This window comes from Pseudorasbora parva, chromosome 19, assembly GCF_024679245.1.
Source record: "Pseudorasbora parva isolate DD20220531a chromosome 19, ASM2467924v1, whole genome shotgun sequence".
Taxonomy (NCBI): domain Eukaryota; kingdom Metazoa; phylum Chordata; class Actinopteri; order Cypriniformes; family Gobionidae; genus Pseudorasbora; species Pseudorasbora parva.
Window position 1 is genome coordinate 31627969 of NC_090190.1, and position 25321 is coordinate 31653289.

General features: G+C 38.2%; 2 protein-coding genes across 2 annotated transcripts; both read right to left on the reverse strand.

The window, feature by feature from the left end:
• Positions 1–237: 237 nt before the first annotated feature.
• apoa4a (apolipoprotein A-IV a) lies at positions 238–1662 on the reverse strand. Its single transcript, XM_067426157.1, has 4 exons — positions 1304–1662; positions 1148–1202; positions 906–1056; positions 238–815 (listed from the first exon to the last, which is right to left on the reverse strand). The coding sequence occupies exons 2-4, from the start codon at positions 1185–1187 to the stop codon at positions 239–241; spliced, it is 768 nt and encodes a 255-aa protein (XP_067282258.1). The 5' UTR covers positions 1188–1202; positions 1304–1662; the 3' UTR covers position 238.
• A 2332-nt stretch (positions 1663–3994) lies between these two features.
• tomm40l (translocase of outer mitochondrial membrane 40 homolog, like) lies at positions 3995–25321 on the reverse strand. Its single transcript, XM_067426018.1, has 10 exons — positions 25254–25321; positions 24585–24790; positions 21221–21288; positions 21025–21117; positions 20806–20907; positions 15574–15679; positions 15299–15421; positions 9096–9172; positions 8896–8998; positions 3995–5684 (listed from the first exon to the last, which is right to left on the reverse strand). Exons 2-10 carry the CDS (start codon positions 24787–24789, stop codon positions 5545–5547), a joined length of 1017 nt encoding a protein of 338 aa, XP_067282119.1. The 5' UTR covers position 24790; positions 25254–25321; the 3' UTR covers positions 3995–5544.

Below are 25321 nucleotides of genomic sequence, written 5' to 3' on the forward strand. Positions count from 1 at the left end.
CCATGCACACTTGTTTTGTGTGTTTATAATGGCTGTACATGCTGCCATGTGATGTTACTGCAAAATATCTTACAAATGTGGATATCAAACGTAATGTTTACATCATTTTATTTAGCTTTTTTTGTGGAAAAACATGCAACAAAGAAATATATTAGGTGAAACCTCAATGGTAACAGAAGCACCCTTTTGCATTTAAGGTCTTCATAAAGTCCTTTTGCATAAGGTCTCCATAAAGTCTCTAAGATCTTTCAACACTGCTGATCTTGTCAAAAGACTCCCAGAGTGCTGTTAACTGGGCCTTCAGGTCCTGGGCGTATGGGTCGAGTTTTCTCAGCTCCTCTGAAAAGGGAGCAAGATTCTTCTGAAGCTCCTGACTTCCCTGGGCCAGCTGACTCTGAAAGCTTTGTGCTAATGGTGTCATGCTCATCTGAAACTCCGAAAGGTGTTGGTCCAGCTTCTGCTTCAGCTCCTCGGTTTGGGGACCCATTTCCATGAAACTTCTCTCCAGTTTTGCCTTCAGCTCCTCGGCCCCCTGAACCAGAGTAGATTTAAGGGCTTCAGAATTCAGGGTCTCTGCATACGAAGCCACATCCTTCTTCAGCCGCTCAACCTGCTCCTCAATATCAGCCCTGATCTCCTCAGCATAAGGCTTGAGCTGGGACTGCACAGATGTAAATTCTTGTTCCAGGCGCAGTTTCAACTGATCCGCCTCCTGGGAAAGTTTGGCCAGAAGATTTTGTGTCAGTTGAGTTACTTGACCCTGAATGGCCAGGGTGTATCCGTTGATGGTGTCAGCACTTTTAGAGATCCTGTTACTGTGGGGAAGCAAATGGATGTTTGTGTTCTTCAAAGTTTTAAGATTTGTTTTATAGCCAGTTTATCAGTTCATCATCTAATTTACTTACTTGATTTCTTGACCCAGTTCTGAGTTTCTAATCATCTGCAGTGTGTCCTCAGCTGTGAGAGTTGCCTGTGACACGTAATTCCAAAATGCGTTTTTCACCAGATCCATACTGCGCTCTGGTTGGTCCTGCCATATCATATTGGCATGACAACCTAATGGATTTACCATAATTCATTAAGAAATATATGTAAATAATGATTTTGAATAGTTTTAAGAATTTAGTAAAAATCTATGAACGCTTACCAGATAAAGCTGCAATAACAAACACTGCAAGGATTTTCATGATTATCTGACAGCTCTGCAAAAAAAGGAAATTATTTTGTCAGACATGAATATTTTGGCTAGTTTGCAATTAACTAAAAAAAGGACATAAGTATGCCTTCATTTCCACGTCCTTACCTTTCTCTTGTCTTCTTCTTGTGTAAGTGTTGTTGAGAATGTATCAGCACTGTATATAAATGGATTGCGACGCTCTGATAAAGGCAGTAAAGTCCAGAAGGTAGTGCCGTGCTGTCAGTTGTACATGCCATGTCACTCATTCCACATCATGAAATTAACCAAACTCAGATCTGTGGCTTGGACTGTGAAGCAAGTACTGTAAAACAAATATATCAGTAACACTTTAGGGGAAAATTTCTCACTTTTAATTAGCTGCTTATTAGCTTGCTTATTTGCTGTTTTATAAAGCACATATTAATACTTTATTCTCGATTACCATTCACCCCTTAATCCTTAAACGATACAACAACCTAACTAACCATTAATAAGCAGTAAATTCAGTTAATTGAGGCAAAATTAATAGTGAAGGTGCCCAGATATGACATTTAAATTCTGTTCACTTTACTTTAAACATATCTAATTTTGTCACAACTTAGTTTAATTGTGTTCAATCAACCTATTTAAAACCAAAGTGTACTTCATAATTTTTTTTAATTAATTTATCATTTGTGTTAAAACTACATGAATCATTTTTGTTGACACAGCTGGGCAGTGGATCTGTAGTTCCCAGCATGTTTTGCAAGGGACTGCATTAGGAGAGTCATTTTATGTTGTTTTTTCTGTAAAGGGAAAGATGTTGTCAGTTATGTTTGTGTTATTTTTAAGTTTCTGTAATGTTTTAGAATTCACAATATGCTGAAGAGTTGCGCCTTGTAGGCTGTGGAAACTCTGATCTGCTAATGTCTTAAGTGACATTAAATATATTGTGTGATGATGAAACTGCTTATAATTGATTTTCCAATTAAATGTTTTGATTTAAGATTGACAAGTATAAAAAGTCATGTTATAAATATAAATTAAACTGTATTTGATAAAATTGAGTTGTACCAAAAACCAACGCAATTACATTTCATTCATTGCATATTTTTTTTTTTTAAGTTACAGCAACACATTTATTAGATGGAAAAACTGCCCTCAATTCAATTAAGTTTGTCCAATGTTACCAATATATCTAAAATGATGTCTTGTAAATATTAAATAGACATTTCCTGAAACCTATAACATAAACACAGAACCAAAACTTCCAGATAATCCAGATGCTTTACTGTATAAAACAAATTTCCAAGATATACAGTTTTGGTTCTGTGTAACCATGTTTTGAGAAAATGTAAAGAAAACTATCATATGAAAAATGTAAAATGTTATAATAAATAGCTAAATAAAATCCCCAAACATAACACCAGATTTATGTAAAAAAGATTTGCATGTGTGAAATCATGTTTATTAACACTGGAATTGTATATATACACACTATAATGCGGTCTTTAAATTAAGTACACATTTAACAACTGAACGTCAAAAAAAAGAGCTTTTCTAGTTTTAAATCATTTTTGTAATTGTTTCAGATGTTTGTAATGGTTTGTTATGTATAAGGAAAAACTAAGGTAATGACTAATGGAAAAACAAGGTTAAAATAGGGATCTGCAGTATATTGTCTGTAAATTATTATTTAATTGCATGTGAAATGTTGATGGTTCTAGTGTTTAGTTTGCACATTCAAACGGGCAGTCAGCAAGCTCTCCTTGCTATATTAGAGTAAAAGAACAAATATTGTCCAACAAGATTGATTCCATTTTAAACTGATGTGTTTATTGGTTTGAAATACAGTCTTAAAAGAACAAATCAGCGGTACATCAGAGAGGTAAAAGGTTACTTTAGGCAATATTGTAACTCACTTGTCTAGGCATTTATCCAATTACACAAAACTGCCATCATGCTATCAAGACTGCTTTCATCTGCACTTATCAATCAGGTCAAGGAGAACACTGAGGACTGACTGCTTCTGTCATTGATCTATAGTTACATTCCAGTGAAAACTGTTTATTATGGCTGCATTCCAACACAGAAAATAGTTAAATATCACTGTTGCTCAAATCATACATGCTATTACAGAAAAGAAAGACGTTCGTCAAGGAACCATCACATTATTTCAATAATGAAATAAAACACTTTCTTTTTTAAAAGGGCAGTTTCCCTTTTATACAACTAACTGGGTTCTCAGAAGTGGAAGTCGTCAGAGTTGGGTAAAGTTCTATAGCGGAGGCCATAGTGGATATATTTTTTAGATTCATTTGCTAAGACATTTGCTTCAATGGCAAAAGAAAACTTCCATGATGCCGTTTTCACAAATGTGGTAGTTAATGCTAGCCAAGCTTCCATTACTAAAAATATTTGAGATTACATGATAATTTTAAGATGTATTTATGAATTGCCTTACTCAATTATTTCAGGTTAAGTCATCCTAGGTGTATATGACATTTTGAAGTTGCTTTTGTGTAAGAAAAATATCCATATTTAAACTTTACACACTGTAATCTTTAACTTCCGCTAACTGTCGTGCGCGCGTTTGAGAGCCTGGAGTTCCAGTTTATGACGTGGGACGCAGCTGTAGCATAAGTTCCGGTGATGAACATGGAAGTGCAGAGGATAGAGCAAAAGAAAACTTGGTGCCCGCAAGAACTAGCATATTATCACCAAAGTGTCCTATGTCATACGCTGGAACGCCAGTCTCTCGTGAACACGCGTACGACAGTCAGCGGAAGTTAGAGCTTACAGTTTGTAAAGCTTTAATTATGGACATTTTTCACTAGGATGACTTAAGGGTGAGTAAATTATGGGCCAATTTTCATTTTTGGGTGAACTATCCCATTAAAAGTACAAAAAACAAATCGGCAAATTTTGCTTACTTAAAGCACCCAAAAATGAAAATTGTCATTTACTCACCCTCAAGTTGTGCCAAACCTGTACGAGTTTCTTTAAAATAAACCCATACATGTTTAGAACAACTTGAGCGCGAGTAAATGACAGAATTTCAATTTTTGGTTGAACTATTCCTAGTTTAAACTTTAAATTTTACCCCTTGACACAAATTGATGTAACGGATTAACTACATTTTTCTTTTGTTTTGCCAACGTTTTAGGGTTTACAGTGTAGTAATTTAATATTTGTCAATAAAATAATGGTTTAGTGATCTGTAAGAAAAAAAAACAAATGAGCATTGCTATAATACCAACAGAATAACACTAAATATGGACAAAGTAATATTCTCTCACAATTATTTCAGTGGCAGTCATGTGAAAGCATCTTTTAGGTGCAGAGGTACATTTGTGTCAGTGCATGTTGGCCTACACGTATTAATATATAAGGTTGATGTAATAGTGACTGATGTGTCAGGTTTAAAAGATCCTTCTGGACATTGCCCTTTTCATCACAACAGTTATCTGCATGTAAAAGAGCCTGATATCTGCTGAACATACAATCACACAGAATGGCACAAAGGGTTTTTACTCTATATTCTTTTGTCGCATGTACTCTTTGTGAATATGATAATGTTAGTAAAGCGAAGTCATATCCTTTGCAGACACAATATTATAATCATTATTATGTCTAAGTAGTTGTAATCAGTATTACACTTAACCGTTTAATATACGCAATCTATTTTACCACTTGGTGTGCAAATGTCATTAATACTCAATATACACTTCAATTTATGAAGGCACTGCATATGGTAAAAAAAACTATAACAATGTGGGAAATGTCATAGACTTGGAATTAGTTAACAGAATATAATATGAAAATATTGGGCTTAGTTGGATGTTTCTCAGCCATTCAACAGTGTAGCACAGATAAATGTATAAGAAAAAAAGACTTCCTACCTCTAAATAATGTATTTCTCACACTCACAAAAATACATAAATATTCATAAATAGTAAGCCTACAACTCAGTTTATTTATTTATGTAGGTGGCAGGTGTCTAAATGAGTACAGACATCCAGCAACAAATTTTAAAAAGATTGTGACAATGAAATGAAAAATAAACAAGGAAATAATTTATAAAAAGAAATGAACGATAACAAACAACAAAGAGATTAACAAATGTGTGCATTTCTTCTTGGAGCTCCCAATACATCAGGTGGTGATGATGTTACTTTTTTGGGATATTGGGATTTTGTTTATGAAAATGACAACCCTGGGGTTGGTCTGATACATGGAACTAACAACAAATGTTTCTTTGTTTTGCTTCTTAGTTACTGACTGATTTTGTACAAGTGTGGATATGCAAGTGGGTCCAACCTTTACGGTTTCACCAGCAATGGGCACTGGTGTGTAAACTGAAGAATTAACCCAGAAAGAGGTTAGGTCTAACCAACAGTGATTCCAAACCCACACTGGAACTTATTTTTTTTGTGGTTAAGGAAAGCACAGAGGGCCAGTGACAGAGGCAGAGGCTGCAGTTTTTTTTCAAGCGTAGCTCCAACCACCCAGTTACTGTCTAAAGAACCTACAGATAGAGTGAAACAAATTGTAAATCATATCACATACTTTTGCAGATTTTGCAACAATCCTAGGAATGCCTAGTTAACAATAACACTATTTTAGTATAGAAATGTTTTAAATAAGAGGATTATCGGAATGATGCACAAAGAATAATATAGGGTCTTTCATTCTGTGTCAAATCAACCAATTTTTTTAAAACATGAAAATGAAGATTTCAAAAGTAAAGTTTATAAAGAATGAGAATCTAGAAGGATATTAAGATATCTTGAATACTTTTTGAGTAATAGGCATGCAACCATTGGAAAAATAATATTTATGGCACTCAGACAGGAATGTTCTATGCAATTGTGTTGACAGAAAAACATGATCCACATATAAACTAATACCGTATTTTCCGGACTATAAGTCGCACTTTTTTCATAGTTTGGCTGGTCCTGCGACTGCATCAGGTGCGAATTACAGTGAGGAAAATAAGTATTTGAACACCCTGCTATTTTGCCAGTTCTCCCACTTGGAAATCATGGAGGGTCTGAAATTGTCATCGTAGGTGCATGTCCACTGTGAGACACAATCAAATTTTTTTTTTTTTTTTAAATCCAGAAATCACAATATATGATTTTTCTTACTATTTATTTGTATGATACAGCTGCAAATAAGTATTTGAACACCTGTCTATCAGCTAGACTTCTGACCCTCAAAGACCTGTTAGTCTTCCTTTAAAATGTCCACCTCCACTCCATTTATTATCCTAAATTAGATGCACCTGTTTGAGGTTGTTAGCTGTATAAAGACACCTGTCCACCTCATACAATCAATAAGAATCCAACTACTAACATGGCCACGAACAAAGAGTTGTCCAAAGACACTAGAGACAAAATTGTACACATCCACAATGCTGGAAAGGGCTACGAGGAAATTGCCAAGCAGCTTGGTGAAAAAAGGTCCACTGTTGGAGCAACCATTAGAAAATGGAAGAAGCTAAACATGACTGTCAATCTCCCTCGGACTGGGGCTCCATGTAAGATCTCACCTCGTGGGGTCTCAATGATCCTAAGAAAGGTGAGAAATCAGCCCAGAACTACACTGAAGGAGTTGGTCAATGACCTGAAAAGAGCTGGGACCCCCGTTTCCAAGGTTACTGTTGGTAATACACTAAGACATCATGGTTTGAAATCATGCATGGCATGGAAGGTTCCACTGCTGAAACCAGCACATGTCCAGGCCCGTCTTAAGTTTGCCAATGACCATTTGGATGATCCAGAGGAGTCATGGGAGAAAGTAATGTGGTCAGATGAGACCAAAATATAACTTTTTGGTCATAATTTCACTAAACGTGTTTGGAGGAAGAAGAATGATGAGTACCATCCCAAGAACACCATCCCTACTGTGAAGCATGGGGGTATTTTTCTGCACACGGGACAGGGCGACTGCACTGTATTAAGGAGAGTATGACTGGGGGCATGTATTGCAAGATTTTGGGGAACAATCTCCTTCCCTCAGATAGAGAATTGAAGATGGGTTGACCAACATGACAATGACCCGAAACACACAGCCAGGATAACCAAGGAGTGGCTCTGTAAGAAGCATATCAAGGTTCTGCCGTGGCCTAGCCAGTCTCCAGACCTAAACCCAATAGAGAATCTTTGGAGGGAGCTCAAACTCCTTGTTTCTCAGTGACAGGCCAGAAACCTGACTGATCTAGAGAAGATCTGTGTGAAGGAATGGGCCAAAATCCCTCCTGCAGTGTGTGCGAACCTGGTGAAAAACTACAGGAAACGTTTGACATCTGTAATTTGCAAACAAAGGCTACTGCACCAAATATTAACATTGATTTTCGCAGGTGTTCAAATACTTATTTGCAGCTGTATCATACAAATAAATAGCTGCGAGAGGACGCTCTATGCTGCTCCTGTAGCCTACCACTGAAAAATTAATTAAAAACAGAAAAAACTGTTAACTGAAGTATTAACTTAAAGACAACTACTGAGAAAGACTGAACACAAACAAAATGCCCCCCATAAAGAAAATCCTATTCTGCAAATTACAAACTGCAGGTAGTAAAATATTCAGCCGCGAACGATTCACACAGCGTTTGTCTTGCGCAGCTGAGGCTCTTCCGCCAGTGTGTTGTTCAAGCACCCATCTGTGGACTTATTCCTTCAGCTCTGGCCATCTTACTTTCAGTCCGCGGTTAGCTTTCTTTGTTTTCTTCATTACAGTTAAAGTAACCTCTGCTTTTCGCCAGTCCCTCAAAAGTTTCTCACTCACTTCTAATTTTTTTCTGCAGCTCGATTATGCACAGCGAGCGGGCGCGCGTGCTTCTGCCCTAATGCGACTCATAGTCCGGTGCGACTATGTTTTTCCCTCTTCATGACGAATTTTTTGACTGATGCGACAAACTCCGGAGCGACATATAGTCCGGAAAATATGGTATTATATATTAGATTGACCTAGTATGTGTCAAATTTCAACATTATTTGTACTTCAGGCATTGCCCTCTTAAAGAAAAAAAAAAGTATCAGCTATATGCAAAGTGAACCACATTTGGTTTTTGACTGTTGAAAATGTTGAAAACATTAAGATCTCAATATCTCTGGGACTGAACCAGAGGGCCCTTAAAATGAAAAGAAAAATGAACCAAAAAAAGAACCAGTATCTAAAAGGATATTAAGGTATCTTTAACACTTGCTTGCAAACTTGAGGCAAAGAAACAAAACAAAAAAACAACACAAGACAACAAGTACTCTTTCCCATTTGTGGGATTTTTTTTCATTGTTGGCAAATAATGCTACAAAGATGGCTACGGTCAACAGATTTTACTAATATACCTACCAACCTCTGTGTAAAAATAAAATAATGATGCTGCCATCTTTCTAAAGTCATTTTATACCCCTCTAATTTGGCTCCAAATCTAAGGTGTATATTGTCATTTTGACCCTCTTCTACAAAACAGTGAATTACTCAGTAAATATACATGTGTGTGACATTTAAATTTTTTGTCTTTCATCATGTATTTCTACAAAAAAAAAAAAAACACAAAATCAAATATCTCTGGTTGAGTTGACACGGAATGACAGTATAGCTTTCTGAGCTCCCTTCCCCGTTGATACATTTATGAAAAATTGCAACAAAGGCAATTGTTGAATTCTTCATAACTTTACAAAGACGACATTTTAATGATTGCTATCTGTATGTGAAAATGTATGTGTACCAACCTTTAAAGAGCAGGTTGGCTTTGGGGACGTCTAGCTGGTACCCAAATGATACACTAGTGTCCTGCATACGGCTGCTTGCTTCAAACTCCACGCCAACCTGCAACTAAATCCAAAAAAAACAACAACAAAAATGTTATTATAAAGGAATAAAACAGCTTAAATTAATGAATAAAGCCATGAATCTGCTGAAGAACATTTACCTGATCATTGGCTTTGTGGTAATATGACCCGTGAGCTCCAGCTCCTCCTAGTGTCAATGTGGCTATAAAGTTGCTGCCTGTTTTAAAATAGCCATTTAGAATGTTTTAATTTACTGTGGAGTTTATTGAACAACATTTTAACTTTTTAAATCTGGGTTAAAAAACTGTCAGTCCAGAAAAGATTTCTTGATCTTGTCTGAAAGTGACTTTATAGTTGTGTAGCCTGGTCCCACAAGACTCTTGTAAATTTAATTTGAACATTGAGTCTGGCCACTCTCCATTGACAAGCATTGACTTCCTTGAAGTGTCAATTCCTTCCTTACTCTGTTGAAGTTTAAAACTATTGGATCTGCCCAGAGCCACTCTTTATAACCAATCGTTAACGTTTGTTTGTGATGCATGTCATCTCAAACTAGCTCACAACATCAGCGTCATCGTTCTCAGCCACTCCCTCTGTTCGCTGATTGGACCGGTTTGACTGGAGAAAACCAGATCGCAAAATATACCGCAATCCCAGACGGAGTATTGAAGGAAAATTGAGTGAAAGTATGTAGGAGGGTGGAGCCAGGCTAATATTTGTGCGCTTTTGCACTTGAATTTGTCTGAATTCTGAAACATAATTTACATTATAGATTTTTTTCTATGTATTGTTGTAGTCTATTTTAATTTGAATCGATTAGTTCACCCAAAAATGAAAATCCTATCATTAAATAATCACCCTCATGTCATTCCAAACCCGTAAGACCATCATTCATCTTCAGAACACAAATGAAGATATTTGATGAAATCGGAGAGCTTTCTGACCCCTGATATGCTGCAATATTATTAACACTTTCAAGATCCAGAAAGGTAGCCAAGAAATCTAGACGCACCCTAGCAGCAGCAAATTTAATCTGCCCGCAAGTGTCGTCCAGTATCTCTCAATACCCTTCTGAGCTGTATTCCCCTAACTAGGGGTGTCCATGGTTAACCGATTGACCGATTAACCGTTAAAAATTGCGTAACCGAGTGAAACATTTTGCTCGGTTAAGTGGCGTCAATGACGTGCCTTGAATTTAGTTGTAATATATTTTTGCACCCCTAGAGACCGCCAGAGCGCTCCCAGACATTTGTAATATCCACAAGAAGAAGTCATGACCAGCTTTCCAAGCGGGCAATGAAGCGGGCAAAGAAAGCGTGGGAGCACTTTAAAAATGAGAGTGACGGGGCAAAATGCAAGTATTGCAATGCAGTGCTTACCGCATTTTTCAGGCTATAAGTCGCTCCGGAGTATAAGTCGCATCAGTCAAAATATGCGTCATGAAGAGGAAAATAACACACGTCGCACTGGACTAAAAGTCGCATTAGGGCAGAAGCAGAGCGCGAGCCGCGCGCGCTGTGTATAACGGATTAGAAGAAAGAAAGTTTGAAGTGAGAAACTTGTGAGGGACTAGAGAAAAGCAGACGTTACTTTAACTGTAATGAAGAAAACAAAAAAGCTGATCGCGGACTGAAAGCAAGATGGCCAGAGCTGAAGGGACGAGTCCACAGATGCTTGAACTCTCTGCCGGGAGAGGCTCAGTCAAACTAGAGTCAACAGCGAGTCAAACGCTGAGTCTGTGTGAATCGTTCTCGGCTGCATATTTTACTAACGTTACATGCTCTAATCGTGCAGGCGCCCTCGCGGCCACTCGCATCGCTCGTGAACTGGAGCGCATCTCATCCTAATTTAACGAAACTCAGCGTACGCCTCGCAGACATGAAATAGATCTTGAAATGTCTTTTAACAATTTAAAACGAAAAGAAATAGGCTACTCTCTGATTATGTAATCCATGATGTGCATTTCTCTCTATAGGCGCGTTCACTACGGAGATGGTGGTCGTCAAATTAATAAGATAAAAATAACCCTGACGCACACTATGGTTAACCGAGTATTAACCACTAAGGGCCTCGGTAAACGGTTAATGAAAAACTTGAAAACGTGCAGCCCTACCCCTAACTCTTGCCGGACCAATTACATTGTGTATAGAGTCGGTGGGTGGGGCCATAATAATGACGGCCGAGTTGCGTTTGCGTGCTTCTAGTAAACCTTTGACTGCGATTCTGGAAGACTTGGAGTTAACCTTTTCTCTGAGAAAAGAACAAAGAACGGCACTGAAGTCATTCTTAAAAAGGGAAGATGTGTTCGGAGTTTAGCCGACCGGATACGGTGAATGTTTAATCTATCAACAAGCTCTGTTTCAACTTCGTTGCTCTGGTTGGTGTAGCGATATCCTATCGCATGCAGAGGGAGTTTGAAAGACAACCGTTTATCCCGCCCCTCGGATTGAGCCCTGTCTATGGTGAGTTTCCAGACCAAACATCTTGATGTGGGTCTGGCTTGTCAGGCTACGAGAAAGGTAGTTAAGACATCAAATTGACCATGTGACTCCAGTGGTTCAAACGTTATAGTTATGGAGTGAACAAGAATACATTTTGTGTGGGAAAAACCCCCCCAATTTAATGACAATTTCTTCTATTCCATGTCAGTCTTCTATGCCGTTCACGTTGTAAACACAGTCCAGCGATTCCGTGTTCTACGTCAGAATAATAATAATAATTTGTTACATTTATATAGCACTTTTCTAGACACTCAAAGCGCTTTACATATAGAAGGGGGAATCTCCTCAACCACCACCAATGTGCAGCATCCACCTGGATGATGCGACGGCAGCCATATTACGCCAGAACGCCCACCGCACACCGAATCAGTAAATGGGCATGATTAGGAGGACAGAGGCGAATGGGCAAATTTGACTGGGATTTGTAATGACCACTAGTGTTGGGCGATATGCCTAATTTTCCAATCGTCATATCGTCAGCCTGTGAGATCGCCGATACGCGATCTTATCGCGTCGGGGCGGAGCATTCAGTGGCATAACTTTGTTTTAAAAAGTGGGTGGGACAGTCTCACGAAAATGCGTATAGTACGAGTGTGCAATCTCGTGGAATGTATACGTCAAAATGAGCTTTGGCTTACAAATGGTAGGCTACGCAGTTTTTTGTGTGCATATGATACACACTTTATGGCGTATTATAAGGGGATGCATCTAAACACAATATAGCGTTAGTGTCCAGATTTTTCACGTGAATAAAGGCATAGATTTGCACACTTTAAATCCTCGTATTTTTTTCTCATTAAAACCGAATATCATCATTGATTGTACATGAAGAGCAGGGACAGTTTTTGTGCATTTTGTTTCGTGATTTTACCGGAACGAATACAAAAGTTAGATTAAAGTGCTCTGCACATGCACGAGCCACGAGAGAAATCTGCAGCACTGAAAACAGCGGCAACGAGCGCCAGATCGCCTCTTATTGAACAAACGAAATGATGCTCTTCTAGTTAACCAGATGTGTTGTGTTTGTATTAGTTAGGTTCATCCGTGAAGCAATCCGTGTGCAACTGGTCCGCTGTTGCATACCACAAACACAGCATTTATTCATTATTTTTTATTTAAAATCCAAAAGTTTTTACTGAACATGGCTCGTCAGCCTACATAAACAGCATTTTATTCAATTAATTTATTCATATTTAGATTTAGCTCACACAAGTGGCAAAACATTTAAACATAGGTTATAGCCTAAATCACAAACATTTTAAATTAGAAACTTACAATAGGCTATTCAAAAACAGCCGACTCTCGTCTTTTCTTTCGTTTTTAAACCTTTTAAAAGGAAATCCTGCAGTCTCGTTTCCTTGCTTAACTTGAGAAAAAAAGCCATGTGTTGACTTTGAAACAAGAGTAGGCCTATATTTTAAGTTATACGCATCTGTGGTTAAATTACTAGATTTTCGTGTCAATAGCCTACCTGTTTATTTTAATGCGAACAATGTTCTGTCGTTTTAATGCAGCAACGCAGCGCAGCGCTGCAAAAAATAGCCTCGGTACGAAAACGATCCGTGCACTGCTGCAGACGCACCGCTCCTGGAACGGACTGACGGACAGCACCCGCGTGCTGTGTGACAGCTGTCATCCGTTAACATGGGTACGGAAAAAAATACGCACCGCACACGCACTGCAGACGGAGTGTGTGTGAAACGGGCTCCATCGGAACGCGTGTTCAGTGCAGCGGGCAACATACTCCCCACCGCAACCTTCTCAAACCAGCTGGTTTTCTTTATACAAAACATTTTTGGGAATAGATACCTGAATTGCATAACAATAATTGTTGTCTTAATTGTTTCTGGCCTTGTGTTTGTTTTAGCAATAAGTTCATTCGAGTAGCCTATACATTTGAGGTGATTTAATTGTTTTGCCGTTTTATTTGAGTTCTTTCATTGTGTTTTTTTATTTATTAAAGCCTATTTCGTTATTTATTATTTTTAGGCTACCGTCAACCTGGTGTCGCAGCCTGTCTATTTTAATGGACTATTTATTTCTGTAGCCCATACAGCGGGCAAGGGCTAAAACACATTATTAGAAAATACATTGTCTGCTGACATTTAAGTATTTCACTGCACTTTAACAAGAAATCTTAGCTTAACGGCCAGTGCAATATTTTTTGTTCATTGTTGTTCCGTCGTTAAGTCGTTTGAAATAAAGCTGCTTTTACTTTTTGACTGATTGCTCTGTTCAAATGTATAGGCTATAGCCTATAATATAGCAATTTGTTATTGTATTATTATAAGTATAAAATAAATGTACATTTATGAAAAAAAAAATGCTTTAGCCTGATGATGATGATGATGCCGTTTTCGCCGTGGCTTATGTGAATTTGTGAATATAGGGCTAGGTTGATCACCTTGCAATTAAATTCTGAAACTATGTAGTTTTTTCGTCTTTAAAAAAACATTTTTTTCACTGAAGAGTAACTCATTTTTACATTTTAAAAGCGTGTGGTGTTGCACTCGCAGTATATATGCGGCACGTAGCCTGTGAGGGCAACACCACACGCTTTGATGTTGATGTGAATAGTAAGGCTAAGCAGAATAAGTACAATTAATGTAATGATGATGATAATAATAATAATAATAATAATAACTATGATCATAATATTTTCATTTAATAATAATTTTTATTTATTTATTATATTCATGGGGAACGAGCCAAATATCGCCTTGAAATCGCCAACAGCTTCAGCTTTCGGCGATCTCTCTGCCTATCGTCGATACACGATACTATCGTCTATCGGCACAACCCTAATGACCACAGAGAGTGAGGACCTCGGTTTAACATCTCATTCGAAGGACGGCTCAGTATTGGCCACGATTTCATCAAAAATATCTTAATTTGTGTTCCAAAGATGAATGGGATGGGGGTAACGACATGAGGGTGAGTAATTAATGACAATATTTAATTTTTGGGTGAACAAACCCTTTTAAAAGGTATTTTTATTTGAAATTTTATATATATATAAAAATATAATAATATTGCGGCACTGGCACAATATTAGCTGCCGTTTGAACCACTGGAGTCACATGGATATATATTAAACTTTTAAATAAAGTGCCCCTATTATACTATTTTAAAGGTTCCTAATTTTGTTTTGGAGGTCTCCTGCAACAGGTTTACATCTAAAGTCAAAAACACTAATTTTCTCATAATATACACTACAGCATCACCTCTTTTCTCACAGAAAATGGTTTGATAAAGGATTCAGCCTCTGTAAACCCCTTCTACTCTGCTCTTATTGGTCAGATGGCCCAGCCTGTTGTGATACGAACACTAATGATGGCGTCGGTTTTACAGAAGCAATTACAGAGTCCTCATCCTTTGGAAGTTGCTTTCGGTGCACAGAAAACAGCGGCTTCTCGACATTTAGAAAAACCCAAACCAAACTCTTCCAAGACTCAGCTGAAACTACATTGTTTGAGGTCAAGTCAAAGTTGATGTTCTTCACAAGCAGCCAATGGAGACCACAGGCTGGCTTTAAGCTCATTTCTTACAAGCCTACATACATTCGGGCAGGAATTAAGACTGGGATTACTGACGACTTGTTTCTGGCAGTTCAGAATCGGTTCCTTCTTTTGGGAGACATCATTTATCATACACTTCGATCCTTAAAAAATTTGCTGACCTTTTACATTCCTAAACAGCTATATAACTACATGAAATGTAATATCTGAAAAAGCATAATAGGAGCACATTAATAGAACATTAATGTAATTCAACATACCTTGATAAAAGATGCATTAAAATTTGATACTCGCAACTACTACTCTATCTTTATATGCGTTTACCTGTATATCTGCCTGCCAGAGACACAACTGTGCCCTCCTCTCCTGGTCGGCGGTGGTACACCAACTCTCCTCCTAATGCCAGCGACGAAGTGACAGACTGGAGATAATGAGCTACCACAATTCCTGAGGGAGATGCGAGGGAGGAGAGGGACAAGAGAACCGATTAGGAAACAAGTTAACTAAAGAAAGGACAAGACGTGGCTCGAAACAAATACAGCTTCTAAAATAAACTCAAACTGCTTGCAGAAAACATGGATGAAAAAGAAAACAATTACCAGACCCCACCAACACATCTGGGTTGCCGAAGGTCACAGCAGCAGTGAAATCTTCCCCTTTGAATTCAGCATCTCCTTGCCAGTTCACAAACTTCTGCTGCTGCGTCTGATTGACACAAGTACGTCCAGCAATACTTTTATATTTTATCATAATTAATACAAAATAAACCCATATGGGGCTGGTTTCACAGACAGGGCTTAGATTAGGCCAGGGCTGTGCCTGAAATGGCATACTCTCGAGTAGGTACTTATCTTAAATATGTGATTACTTCATGGTGCTAAAAAAAAATGTGTGTAGTATAAATATAATTCGGATGTACTATATTTTCTATGCTCTCATCATCACATGACCTATACCAGCATCAGTGGTGTCACTTCACAACTATTCACAAAACCTCTCCCGTGGTCTCAAAGGATAGTAAAGTGTCCTTCGTTTGCACACTTCAGAATCTCGTCACCTCAGAAGTAGGTTATCCAGGTACTTTTTGCCTACTGTAATGAGTACTTTAATTCGGATATACTTCTTTTGACACATACTGTTTTTCGCCAACTACAGTCATGGCCAGAATTATTGGCACCCCTAGTAAATATGATCAAAGATGACAGTAAAAATAAATTTGCATTTGTTTATGCTTTCGTTTTTTCAATAAAAAAATAAAAAGACAATTCAAACCTTTCATTGAAGTAAATCAATTTAAAGTGGGGGGTAAATCCCACAAGGAAATAAATGTTTCACCAAAACACGTCAGCCATAATTATTGGCACCCCTGAAATTGTTTGTGTGTAAAATATCTATAAAGAATATTCCAATTAATATTTATATTTTTTAGCACACCAGGGTGACTTTGCACATGAAATTGTTCAGCTATGTTATCTAGTCTTTTAGGAGTATGAATATGAGGAAACACAGAGACCAAATTCACTTAACCATCCATAAGAATGAGTAAAACCCACAGAGTATAGTTTTGGGGCCGTATTCACAAAATCTTAAGGCTAAAAGTAGCTCCTAACTTCCCGATGTAGGAGAAGTTAGGTTAGATGTAAACTGTAAATAAATTAAATAATGGGTGTGCCAGTCCTAATTTTAGGACTCCTACATTTTTGCTCTAAGAATATTTCACAAAGCATTTTAGCGCTAAAACTAGCTCTTAAACCCATGAAACGCTAGGAGTAGTCAAGAGGACTCATAAGTCACTAAGAACAAATCACTAAACATTTCAAAATCAAATCATTTTCGCTTAAATTCTCCAATCTCACGAGATGCACACGTTAGAGTCTGACAATTAGCTGAACGTATACTTGTTTAATTAGTGACACTTAGTCTACTTTTTAAAATCTTTATTTGAATATGCCAATATTCTTATTTTAAACATTTGAATATAGCAACATGAAGCCTCATTCAACTAAATATTTACCAAAAAAATTTAATCACGGACAAAGACTCAGCCAATCACTGTGGTCATAGTTAGTAAGAGTGTTGACATCATCCAACGAGATCAACCCCGCCCTTACTCTTAGCTTAAAGGGGTGGTTGCATGTGATTTCACTTTTTTAACTTTAGTTAGTGTGTAATGTTGCTGCTTGAGCATAAACAGTTTCTGCAAAGTTACAGTGCTGAAAGTGCCATGCAAACGGAGATATTGTCTTTTAAAGTTACGGCAGTTTATTACTTACAAAAACGGCCGGTTTGGACTACAATGAGCTTCTTCTTGGGTTGGTGACATCATAAACCCTTGCTATTAACATAAACACCAGATGTGACTTCTGCCCGTAATGGAAGGGGCGTGGCGTTTCTGGCAAAACTGTGCTTGGCATTTCAGCCAATAAAAATACAGAAAACTACATTTGGCCATCTAACCAATCTAAGACCATTGCGTTTTTCGGAGGGATGGGCTTCATGGAAGCAAGAAGCAAACAAGCCGTTCAAAGGACAGGGGAGACAGCGGTGTGGAATAAAGGTAAAATATAAGAAAAATACGGCATAAAAAAAGAAAGAAGTATTAAGACATGTTATACTGCGCACCATAAACACAACCAAGCCTAAAAAAAAAAAACACGGAACCACCCCTTTAAAGTTCCAGTCGTGTCTGACAACTGAATACGCTGGAGTTTGTTTCTGGATGAGCGAGGACGTTTTTCTTAAAATCCTACTAAACAAGTAGTGGTGATTTAAAGGGGTTGTTCGATATTTTTAAAGGCTTTCTGACCCCAAGACTGGGAATCTCTGTGATTCTCCATCTGTGATCTTGGAGAGTCTTTGTCCACTCAAAGTCTCCACCTCGCCATACATTAGGATGATATAGACACATGTCCTCTTCCAGATGGATTCATGACATATTTAGTTGATTGGAATTTCTTAATTATTGCCTTAATGGTGAAAATGGGAATTTTCAATGCTTTAGCTATTTTCCTACAGTCACTTTCTATTTTGTGAAGCTCAACAATCTTTTGCTGCACATCTGGGGCTGTATTCACAAAACATTTTATCTTACCTCTAAGAGTTCTCCTTAATGGCAGTAAAAGTTCTTAGTTACGAGTTTTCTCACAGTGTCTTTGACACTGTTAACCAGAGCTGTGGTCAATACAAAATCCCTATGCAATTTACCACTGTCTACGAAATCCTTGCTCGGAGCTATGAGGGGTCAAAGTTTTGTGCAATGTAAAGTCAAGGACACTTTTACACTCCTGGGGTGAACATCGTACCCCCGATCCCTTAGAAAAGACCTAGCACACCATTCCTGAATAATCCACATGATTTGGCCATTCATTCTTGGGTCTGTGACAAATAATGTCACCGGAACTTCAAAAGGGACTTGGTTCTGTAGTCAGATTAAACTTAAAAAAAAGAGCTTTTTGGCAGAAAACCCAACAGATGTGTTTCAGGGATAAAAAGTACCCCTTGCCCACAGTTAAATATAATGCTGGATCTTTTTTTTTTTGCTGGAGGTCCTGGACATCTTGTTCAGATACATGGCATCACGGATTCTAGTAAATACAGTGCCTTGCGAAAGTATTCGGCCCCCTTGAACTTTGCGACCTTTTGCCACATTTCAGGCTTCAAACAATGATATGAAACTGTAATTTTTTCTGAAGAATCCACAACAAGTAGGACACAATCATGAAGTGGAACGAAATTTATTGGATATTTCAAACTTTTTTAACAAATCAAAAACTGAAAAATTGGGCGTGTAAAATTATTCGGCCCCCTTAAGTTAATACTTTGTAGCGTCACCTTTTGCTGCGATTACAGCTGTAAGTCGCTTGGGGTATGTCTCTATCAGTTTTGCACATCGAGAGACTGAAATTTTTGTCCATTCCTCCTTGCAGAACAGCTCGATCTCAGTGAGGTTGGATGGAGAATGTTTGTGAACAGCAGTTTTCAGTTCTTTCCACAGATTCTCGATTAGATTCAGGTCTGGACTTTGACTCGGCCATTCTAACACCTGGATATGTTTATTTTTGAACCATTCCATTGTAGATTTTGCTTTTTGTTTTGGATCATTGTCTTGTTGGAAGACAAATCTCCGTCCCAGTCTCAGGTCTTTTGCAGACTCCATCAGGTTTTCTTCCAGAATGGTCCTGTATTTGGCTCCATCCATCTTCCCATCAATTTTAACCATCTTCCCTATCCCTGCTGAAGAAAAGCAGGCCCAAACCATGATGCTGCCACAACCATGTTTGACAGTGGGGATGGTGTGTTCAGGGTGATGAGCTGTGTTGCTTTTACGCCAAACATAAAGTTTTGCATTGTTGCCAAAAAGTTCAATTTTGGTTTCATCTGACCAGAGCACCTTCTTCCACATGTTTTGTGTGTCTCCCAGGTGGCTTGTAGCAAACTTTAAACAACACTTTTTATGGATATCTTTAAGAAATGTCCAAAGGACAACTGATTGTTGTCCTTTGGACAGAGTCTCCCACCTCAGCTGTAGATCTCTGCAGTTCATCCAGAGTGATCATGGGCCTCTTGGCTGCATCTCTGATCAGTCTTCTCCTTGTATGAGCTAAAAGTTTAGAGGGACGGCCAGGTCTTGGTAGATTTGCAGTGGTCTGATACTCCTTCCATTTCAATATTATCGCTTGCACAGTGCTCCTTGGGATGTTTAAAGCTTGGGAAATCTTTTTGTATCCAAATCCGGCTTTAAACTTCTCCACAACAGTATCTCGGACCTCCCTGGTGTGTTCCTTGTTCTTCATGATGCTCTCTGCGCTTTAAACTGACCTCTGAGACTATCACAGTGCAGGGGCATTTATACGGAGACTTGATTACACACAGGTGGATTCTATTCATCATCATTAGTCATTTAGGTCAGCATTGGATCATTCAGAGATCCTCACTGAACTTCTGGAGAGAGTTTACTGCACTGAAAGTAAAGGGGCCGAATAATTGTGCACACCCAATTTTTCAGTTTTTGATTTGTTAAAAAAGTTTGAAATATCCAATAAATTTTGTTCCACTTCATGATTGTGTCCCACTTGTTGTTGATTCTTCACGAAAAAATTACAGCTTCATATCCTTATGTTTGAAGCCTGAAAGGTGGCAAAAGGTCGCAAAGTTCAAGGGGGCCAAATACTTTCGCAAGGCACTGTAACAGCAGATAAAAAATCTAAACCTGACGGCATCTGCTAGAAATCTTATAATGGACCGTGGTTGGATCTTCCATTAGGACAATGTTCCAAAACCAAAATCAACACACAAATGTGTCACTGAGCACAAAATGAAGCTTCTTCCATAGTCGTCCCAGTCCCCTGACCTGAACGCTATAGAAAATAAGTGATGAACTGAAGAGAGGAAGCGCCAACCTGGATCTGGGAATCTGAAGGATCTGGAGAGATTCTGTATGGAGGAATAGTCTCTAACCTTCTGTCCGGTGTTCTTCAAACTCATCAGGCATTATAGAAGTAAACTCAGAGCTGTTATCTTGGCAAAAGGAGGTTTCAAAAAGTATTTAATAAAACGGTGCCAATAATTTTGGCCAACGTGTTTTTGGGATAAACATTTATTTAATCTTCACTTTCAGTTCTTTCACTTTAATGAAAGGTTAGAATTTGGCAAATTCTTTGAATGAAAGATCAAAAGGATAAACGACGCAGAATTCATTTAACAGCCTTTTTTGATTATATTTATCAGGGGTGTCAATAATTATGGCCATGTCTGTACTACGGAAGTATGCGATTTCGGAAGCAGCCCTTGTCTGTAAAACTGGGGGACAGGATCTTTCCACAAATACACACCTGGAAGGCAAATTTAGAGCGCACTCGGTCTGTGATCTGATGAATGATCTGTGCATTTAAGCTCCCTGTGTTGTCCATGTCACCAACCATGATGGGAAAGGCCTGACAAAAACAAATGAAGGTAAACAGGACTAATTCATTTTTCAAATCAAAAAGACGTTTGTTCTGAAAATATTTTTACATTTGTATATTTATTTATATTGCATGCAAAATATGTACCTCTGCTGGTCCTGTTTGTTTGGTCCCCACATAAGTAGCTCCAAATCTATAGCTGGAATCTCCTTGAGTGCTTAACATCAATGTGTGGTTCACCTAGGAAATAAAACAGGTGTTGATGGCTACAACCAGGAAAGATGTTCTTTAACAATATGGCTCTGGAAATGTTCAGCTCCACCAGTGAACACACTGGACTAACCTGGAAGTGGTTGCTCAAGCCCTTGTTCACTGTTAGCCGAACGCCCTCCATCTGCATTGGAAAAACCTCTGAGGGACAAACAGGCATTAGTGAAAAAAACATGAATGTATTTACATTCATAATTTGTAATCACCAAAATTTAAAGCAGTGTCAGGTTCAAGGGTACAACTGACTTGAGAAGGGCTTTTAAAGGGATACCGCTTTTTCATATTAAACTATGCTATTCCCTTAATTAAGACGAGTTGATACATACCTCTCTCGTCTCAGTGCGTGCACTTAAATTGCACTTAAAAGTCCCGGCTGAAACATGCTCCCCAGAAATGAGAGAGGGAGGGGGAGATGTGAGGGAAGATTTTTCAGCCGGGAATTATTTACTGCGCCGAGTCGAAGTACTCTCAGAAGTGCTATTCCGCCATACATTATAGTTCTCCTTTTAAATCCGCTTAGAAAAGTGCCACGTTTTATTTGATGTCACCATACTTGATCGTTCAACTATTCGTGTAACTTTATTTAAATAGAAACGTGGAGGTGTTTGGTCGCTTCTAACTTGATCTCTGTTTGGTACCATAGTGAATGAACTGGGCTTAGTGGGCTAAATGCTATCAGATCATCACCGCACGTCAGATCGATTAAGTGCACGCACTGAGACGAGAGAGCGATGTATCAACTCGTTTTAGTTAAGGGAATAACATAGTTTAATATGAAAAAGCGGTGAAGTATCCCTTTAAATTCAAATTAAATACCTGAATTTGAATAAGTTTTAAACTAAGGAAGCAGGATACAAACTATCATTTAAACCGGTAATATTTAAAGTCTGTAATATTTTAACCTTTTAAAATACACTCACATAAAGGATTATTAGGAACACCATACTAATACTTTATTTGACCCCCTTTTGCCTTCAGAACTGCCTTAATTCTATGTGACATTGATTCAACAAGGTGCTGAAATAATTCTTTAGAAATGTTGGCCCATATTGATAGGATAGCATCTTGCATGATGGAGATTTGTGGGATGCACATCCAGGACACGAAACTCCCGTTCCACCACATCCCAAAGATCTATTGGGTTGAGATCTGGTGACTGTGGAGGCCATTTTAGTACAGTGAACTCATTGTCATGTTCAAGTAACCAATTTGAAATGATTCAAGCTTTGTGACATGGTGCATTATCCTGCTGGAAGTAGCCAGAGGAAGGGTACATGGTGGTGTACACCTAAAGTGTGCCAAGAAAACATCCCCCACACCATTACACCACCACCACCAGCCTGCACCGTGGTAACAAGGCATGATGGATCCATGTTCTCATTCTGTTTACGCCAAATTCTGACTCTACCATCTGAATGTCTCAACAGAAATCGATACTCATCAGACCAGGCAACATTTATCCAGTCTTCAACTGTCCAATTTTGTTGAGCTTGTGCAAATTGTAGCCTCTTTTTCCTATTTATACTGGAGATGGTTCCCAGTGGGATCTTCTGCTGTTGTAGCCCATCCGCCTCAAGGTTGTGTGTGTTGTGGCTTCACAAATGCTTTGCTGCATACCTCGGTTGTAATGAGTGGTTATTTCAGTCAAAGTTGCTCTTCTATCAGCTTGAATCAGTTGGCCCATTCTCCTCTGACCTCTAGCATCAACAAGGCATTTTCGCCCACAGGACAGCCGCATACTGGATGTTTTTCCCTTTTCACAGCATTCTTTGCAAACGCTAGAAATGGTTGTGCGTGAAAATCACAGTAACTGAGCAGATTGTGAAATCACCTTTCTTTCCCATTCTGACATTCAGTTTGGAGTTCAGGAGATTGTCTTGACCAGGAACACACCCCTAAATGCATTGAAGCAACTGCCATGTGATTGGTTGATTAGATAATTGCATTAATGAGAAATTGAACAGGTGTTCCTAATAACCCTTTAGGTGAGTGTAAGTCTCTTATGCTCACCAAGGCTGCATTTAATTGATCAAAAATAAAGTAAAAACAGTAATATTTTGAAATTTACAATTTAAAATAATGGTTTAGATGACAGCATCATTTCTCCAGTCTTCAGTGTCACATGATCCTTCAAAAATTATTCTAAAATGCACGAAAGTATTAATTTCTTTCCAAAAAAATATCCCAACGCAAGAATACCTTGTTTGGGTCAAAATGATAGATTTTTCTTTTAAGCCAAAAATACATAGGATATTAAGTAAAGATCCTGTTCCATGAAGATATCCTACCGTAAATATATATATAAAAAAATATTAGTAGTAATATGCATTACTAAGGACTTCACTTGGGACAACTTTAAAGGCGATTTTCTCAATATTTAGATTTTTTTTTTGGCAAAAGGAGCACCAACTAAAGGTCCACACGGAGACGCATTTAGCTGTAACGTTATACGTATAAATTTTGTACCATATCAGCGTTTCGTCCACACGGATCCAGAGTTTTGGAAGCCTGAATCCGATATTTTTGGAAACCGGGTCCCAAAGTGGATAAATCTGAAAACGACAATCTTACGTTTTTATGTGTACAGCCAATCCGTATATTTTTCAAAACGGCGATGTCATCACACTACGTCCAGCACGGTGAAAGTTAAGGGATACAACTACAGGCACTGGGCATGCGCACATCAATATCACGCCATTTAATTATTGTATCTGCATTATTGTAAGGGTATGTTTAGGGTCGGGGTAGGTGTAGGCATTAATAAAACACATCTGTTAAGTAGCAAATATATTTAACCATTATTTAACCTCACTTCCAACCATTGCTTTACCCCTTTTATCCATAACTCTTCTTCTCCGTTTTTAGTGTATTTCTGTGGGAGAATTACAGTGCCACACACTGGCCTGGCAAACATACTACATCGTTTTGAGTCGTTTTCATAGCTCTTGTGTAGATGCAGATATTTCTTGAAACGAGGAGAAAAAAAAGATTGTATTCGCTCTGGCTTCGTGTGGACAGGGCCTAAGTATTGAGTACTGTATGTATGTTCATACTTTTCAGTTGGCCAAGATTTCTAAAAATCCTTTCTATGTTTTGGTCTTAAGTAATATTCAAGATACTGAATTTGGGATTTTCCTTAGTTTTCAGTTATAATCATCAAAATTAAAAGAAATAAACATTTGAAATATCAGTCTGTGTATAATGAATGAATATACAAGTTTTACTTTCTGAGTGGAATTAGTGAAATGAATGAACTTTTTGATGATATTCTAATTATGACCAGCACCTGTATATCAATTAACAAATTCAGATTTAAATATCTGTGCAAAGTTGTTTGAAAACATGTTGAATTAAAATGTCTTTGTTAAAAGTTATGAGTCCCTGATTAATAGTTTATCAGGGAATAAATAGTGAGTGAAGTAATGAATTATGTTTACCTTTGCATTTGCGATGACACTCTTCAAAGCCACCGGGATTTGGAAGGGGATGCTCGGTCTCCTGGTGCCCGGCTGAAGAACTGCCAGGGACAGAGACGGGTGAGACGGAGGGCATCGCGAATCCTGGTGGCACTGACACCAAACCTGATCCACCTGGCCCTGGTGCAGGCGGGCTGGGGGCGCTGGCAGCCAACACACTGCCCATTCTGAGACAGGACAAATGAGATAGAGATTGAGACTCTTTTTCGATGAGCTATACTCAGTCATTTGGGTTTAAAATCAGTAGTTTTTATGTGTGGATGATAAACAATGCATGCATGTACGTTATGGTTGCAATTAGCCATTGGAGGTCTTTAGTATAAGAAAATGACTGAACGAAATTTAATTTAAACGATAGTAGCTGCTGCCGTTTCGATAAGCGAGCGTAAGTTAGCGTACAGCCTAAACTGCAACACAAGTAACGTAACGTACTTCAACCAATAAGCCATTGATAAATTAGCTAAGCTAAATGCCACATGCTTTTTGTTATTCTTCAGACACTAAATCTATCAGCAATATAGAAGCCTTTTACATGTGACAAATAAAAGTGTTTCTAGCTGAATTATCCCTAAAAGAGCACTATATTTAATTAAAAAGAAGCTCAATGACAATGAATCAATGGCAACTCACGTTGAGCTTCACAGAGGACGGTTCTCCTGGTTACAGAACCACGTGTTTCAGGTTTCAAGCGATGTCCG